Below are 5,214 nucleotides of genomic sequence, written 5' to 3' on the forward strand. Positions count from 1 at the left end.
GCCTGGTATTTTGTTTCCTCTAGTGTTCTAAGCCCCCGGCCCCTTTCCTGGAACAGAGGAGGCCAAGTGTGCCACTCGGGGGTAGGGAGGGCACCTGCGCCGCCTGCAGGCAGCTGCCTGGTCTGAGGAGGGCAACTGGAGAGGCGCCTGGATGTTTATGTTGGTTTGCAAGTTTTACCTCCTTAACTAAGGTTATGGAAGGTTCAGAATTTGTTTCTTTCCTGGAGGAGAAAAGGGCTCCCTTTGTTGGTTGTATCTTTGTGTTTCTCCCAATTTCCATTTTATTTTTTTCTGGGACAACCATTAATAAATGATTCTCTAACAAGTCCCCGGCTCGAGGCATCCCAGTTCCTTCATGTTCCGCCCATAAACCTCTCTAACTCATCTTTCTCCTTAGCCTCCTAGGTTGAGAACAGTGCCCCCCTCCTCGTGACTTATTTTGCATTCTTCCTGGGACGAAGGTCAGGGGTCCCCACAAGTTATAGCGTGTCTGATTCTCCAGAGGGTTTGTGTGTGTGCGCGTGCGTGTGTGTACACGTGTATGTGTGCGCACACAGGGGCACACTCAGACGTGTGTGGAGACGCAGTAGCTGGTGCTCTAACTGGGGAGTTTGTGCCCAGTGCTCAGGTCCCTGCCCTTGAGGGACAGCTGCCTCCGGCCCCAGGCTGGAAGGAAGCCATCCTGGCGGGTAGCTCCTGTGGGTTCCAGGTGGGCGCCACACACCCATTCTGCGGAAGCCTTACCATAGCCCACAGGGCGCAGGTGCTGCCACTGTCATCACCCCATTTTACATAAATGCTGCTTCCATTAAATCAGCCAGGCCAATTCCTCCGCTTCTTACACCAGGGGGACCCCGTGCAGGCGGGGAGTGAGGCGAGCCAGGGTCTCCTGCCACATTTCCCCGAAAAACACAGTGAGTGCCCTCAGCCCCTCCAGGACACATTCAGAGACCCTGGGGCCTCTGAGGAGCACTCCGTTCTTTCCTTTTCCCTCTCTCCCCAGCACGCCTGGGCTGCGGGCTGAGGGCCACCTCCTGCCCCAGCTCACCCAGCCTTCCTCCTGGGTTGGAGAAGCCAAGGACAGAGGGGACCTGCCAAGCCCAGATCCTACCATGACTTGGAGACTGGGCTGTGAGCGGAGCCTGGCCCCAGAGCCGGCCCTCAGCTTGGGAGAGGAAGGTGGAGGGACCACAGCCAGCTAGCTTCCTTCAGCCCCACAGGGGCAGGGAGAGTGAGACTGAGAGGTTGAGAAGCCAGGGAGGGGCGTGGGGGTTCCCCCAGGTGCAGCCACCCTGCAGAGAACCGAACTGGAACCCACACTTCCTGTGATGCCCCCCTCCATTCCTGCCACACAGACCCCCCAAACCACTACCACAGTGCCCTCTGCCCAAGGCCCTGGCTGGCCCAAGCCGCCAGGATGTAGTCCCACCCATCAGTTTGTCCTTCCCACGCTCTGAGCTGCCTGGCAGGTGTCTGCATCAGCCCTTGTCCCTGGGGCGCCCATGGTAACAAACATTCATGTAAAAAAGATAGGGGGCTCGGATTACCCCGACATCAGCCTCCACCTGCAGTGTGGGGGGTCCTGCCCGTTTCTTCAAGTTTGAAAACACCCAACGTTGCAGAAATGGCCCCCTGATGCTGACAGACGTTCAGGCTGGGCCGCCTCTCAGAACCCCACTCCTGTCTCGTAACAGCAGCTCACAGGCACAGGTCCAACGGGAATGAGGACAGCAGTCAGGGAAAGTGGGGGTCAGTAACACATGGGGCTGATGCAGCCAGGAGAGGAAAGAGACCCCCAGCCCAGGACTCCAGGATCTCTAGTCCCAAAACGGCCTCATCTGACACTGCTCCATTCATAAGGCATTTATTGAGTGCTGACTCCATACATGTGAACAGGACAGGCTGGGGTCGAAGGGCTGCCAGTTTGGTGGGAGAGGGGGTGCGGGAAGGGGAGGGGTACCTGGGAACCCCTCTCCTTCCCCACAAGAGCTAACTCAACTGTGCCCCCGGGCCTTGCTCCCCGCCAGCCCCTGTAGCCTCAAGCCCAGGCCTGGGGGCCAGTCCTTGCAGGGTGTGTCTTTCCCTGAAATCCAGTCTCCACCAAGTTCGGGTCCTGTCCCCTGGTGAAGGCAGGACTCCCAGGGCCCTGTCCTCCCTGCGCCAGCTCCTAGGCAGAAGTGGAGGGACTACAGGAAGAAGGCGAGGGTCCTGAAGACTTCCTGGCACCCTTGGAACCTGGATTTTAAAAGGGAGGAGGGGAGGAGAAAAACACTTAAGATAGGAAATGATTAAATGCTCCCCAAGTCCTAGCTGAACCCTCAGCGCTGCCCGGCCTCTGGCGCCACCTGGGGGCTGCTCCTGGAATAACAAACCCCCAGGACTGGCCTGGACGGGGCCGCCGGAGTGGGGCCCGGAGCCTGGAGAAAGCGCACCACCTTCTCGCTGCCGCCGCCCTCGTGCTCTGCTCACCCCGATGTGTTATTACCCCCTGAGTAAGTTACCAGGGAAGCCTTAGGCGGCCTTTTTGGGTCAATATCCTGGCGAGGGCTCCCGGAGCCCTCCCTGCCTTACTCTCCAGGCACCAAGAGGGGAGTTCTGTTCCTTTGGATTTAGGGGAAAGAGGTAGGTTCCAGGGCCATCATCTCTGTGTTCCCTCTGCTTCCAGCATCTCCCAGATGGACCTCATCAAACCTCACAGGGAATAGTATTTGCTCCTGGAGGGAGTCCCAGGAAAGCGTCTTTCATCCATGTCACAACACTCACTGTGCAGGTTTGGGGAGGGCGAGGGGTCGAGCCCACCCTGCCACCACCCTTAAGGCTCTCAGAGTCTGATGGGGGAGGCAGCACCCCCACGGGCCCTCCTCTAGCAGCAGACTTCCCCTAAGGCGATCAAAGGTGCTAAGTCGGTTTTCTCTTTCAAAATCTCAGAGAATCTTTTGCGCCTGAAATAATAATTGTTGCGATTTTAAGCCCCGGCTCCTCAAAGCCTGGCCCTCGGGGCCTGTAGCATTGGAGGCAGCAACGGAGACTTTCAGAAAGGCAGATACGCAGGCCCCACCCCAGCCCCACAGAATTGGAATCTGCATTTAAACAAGATGCCAGATGAAGTCTAAGGAGAGCCTGGGGTGGGGGTGGGGGGGGTGAGGGGGGGGGGCTTAGCCCCTGCTGCCCTCCTGAGCTCATCCACACACCCCAAACTCAAAACCCACTTCTCCATCCAACCTGCTGCTCTCCCAGGGCTCAGGCCTCACTGCCTTGGTTCCACCCTGAAACTCCACCTGGGAGACTACAGCTGCCTCCACCCTTCTAATGCTCTCGAACTCTCTCCCCTTATGGTTGCCACCGTCTTCACTCTGACACACAGATCTGTCTGGCCTTGCCTTTCCCATGGTTCCCCAGTGCCCAAGTCCAAATTCTTTAAGGGGACCCGCAAGGCCCTGTAGGCCCCTCAGCTGCCCCAAAATCTGTGACACACCCTAAACACACACACACACCCTTCTTCCCCTAGACACACTGAACCTCAGAGTGCTTTAATGGGCCCTGCTCTGGTGTTGGAAGCCCCCTGCACACCCACTCCGGAGCCTGGGTTCCACTTCCCTGTGCCCCACTAACCAAATGAGGCCTCCAGAAGTCACCTCCTCCAGGAAGCCCTGGTCTGGGCCAGCACCTGTCACCCTGCATTTTAACTGCAGCTCTCCTGTCTGCCTTGTTCACTGCTGGCCCAGCCCAGCAAACTATTTGGCGAGTGAGTGGATATGAGGAAGCCGGGATCAGACCTTCCCCAGGACACGCAGTTCTAAGTGCCCCCCAGGACTAGAGCCCTTGCAGTAACTACTCCTATCCCACTGTTATGCCCCTGCCAGATCACCACGCCTGGAAAAGGACAGCATTTTCTTCCATGGGCCCAGAGAGGGAGAGCAACTAGCCAAAGGACACACAGCGAAACCGGACCCAGCTTCTCCACAGCAAGTACCACCTCTAGAACGCTAACCTAAACTCTGCATGGATCCCTGCCCCTCCCGCAGCCCTCCAAGGTGGGCAGTGGGGTTAATCTCACTTCACAGAGGCCCAGAGGTACAGTCTGGCTCCAGGCCCCCTCCACAGCACCCCCACCCCCAGCCACCTGTTCCTCCTCCTCCTCCTCCTCGGCGATGCCCTGGGTCCTGCGTCCTCGGCTTGTCTGGCCGGGCGAGCCTCTTGCCAGCTGAGTTGCGAGTGGTATAGCTGTAGACGGAGGTATAGCCCTGGCCGGTGAGCGGGCAGAAGCGGCGGGTGTGGGCACGCTCACGTGTGGCGCCGCACTGCGGGCACACGTAGTCTCGCAGGATGGGACACAGCACCCGGCCCGCCTCATCTTTGAGCACGTGGGACTGGTAGATGGCCCGGGACTCGCCGTTGTGTTTGCAGAAGGAGCACAGGCGTTCGGGGGCCACCGAGGGTTCCGGGCTGGTTCTCTGATCCCCGGGACCTGGCGCTGGCTCTGGCTGGGGGTCCAGCCTGCTCTCGGGCTCCTCTTCCCCACGCAGAGCCCCCACCAGGCGTGCCAAACCCAGGTAATCTGTCCACAGGTTGAAGGTACCCATGGCTTGGGGGGGCAGGCAGAGGGGCAGAGAGAGAAGAAAGCCTGCCTGCAGAAGCTCAGCCCCTCACTCCCTGCCCCTCCCTGGAGCCTGGGAGTCTGTGGGCTGTCTGTTCCCTCCTCTTACCTCCAAGGGGGTGCGAAGGGGGAGGAGCAGGCTGAGGGAGGCTCCTTATTGTCGCAGGGGGGCTTGCTGACGCCCCCATCAATGCACCTGCCAAGGGGAGGCACTGGTCTCCTGGGTAGGATGGGGCAACGCAGGCTGCAGGGGAGCACCCAAAGGGCACTGAGGCCAGCCAGGGGTGATGGGGGGCTGGGAGCCCTGCCCCAAAGGTAGGCCTTGAGGTATCCAGAAACTGGGCTGGGGGAAGGGACAAGTGCCCCTGGGCTTTTGAGGGGGTTGCTGATGTTTAGCAGCCTCTGGAAGGGGGGTGGCCTCAGGCTTCTGGGTTGTGGGGGTGTTCCTGCCCTAGGGCGGGGTGTGTATGTGTGTGAAACAGAATCCTGCAGAGGGGTGGGGGAGCAGAACCTGGGCATTCCTGAGAGTACTTCACAGGACAGGCTAATGGGGGACCCCCAGCACTTGCTGTCTCCTTGATCTTCTGCCTTCAAAAGAGACCCCATCTTAGCCTGGG

The 5,214-nt window shown here is 59.3% G+C and overlaps 1 protein-coding gene across 1 annotated transcript; it reads right to left on the reverse strand.

Moving 5' to 3' along the window:
• Nucleotides 1-2,167: 2,167 nt before the first annotated feature.
• NANOS3 (nanos C2HC-type zinc finger 3) lies at nt 2,168-4,583 on the reverse strand. Its single transcript, XM_004389727.1, has 2 exons — nt 4,124-4,583; nt 2,168-2,235 (listed from the first exon to the last, which is right to left on the reverse strand). The coding sequence occupies exons 1-2, from the start codon at nt 4,581-4,583 to the stop codon at nt 2,168-2,170; spliced, it is 528 nt and encodes a 175-aa protein (XP_004389784.1).
• Nucleotides 4,584-5,214: the final 631 nt, after the last annotated feature.

The sequence above is a fragment of the Trichechus manatus genome, unplaced genomic scaffold, assembly GCF_000243295.1.
Source record: "Trichechus manatus latirostris isolate Lorelei unplaced genomic scaffold, TriManLat1.0 scaffold00258, whole genome shotgun sequence".
In the NCBI taxonomy this organism is placed as follows: domain Eukaryota; kingdom Metazoa; phylum Chordata; class Mammalia; order Sirenia; family Trichechidae; genus Trichechus; species Trichechus manatus.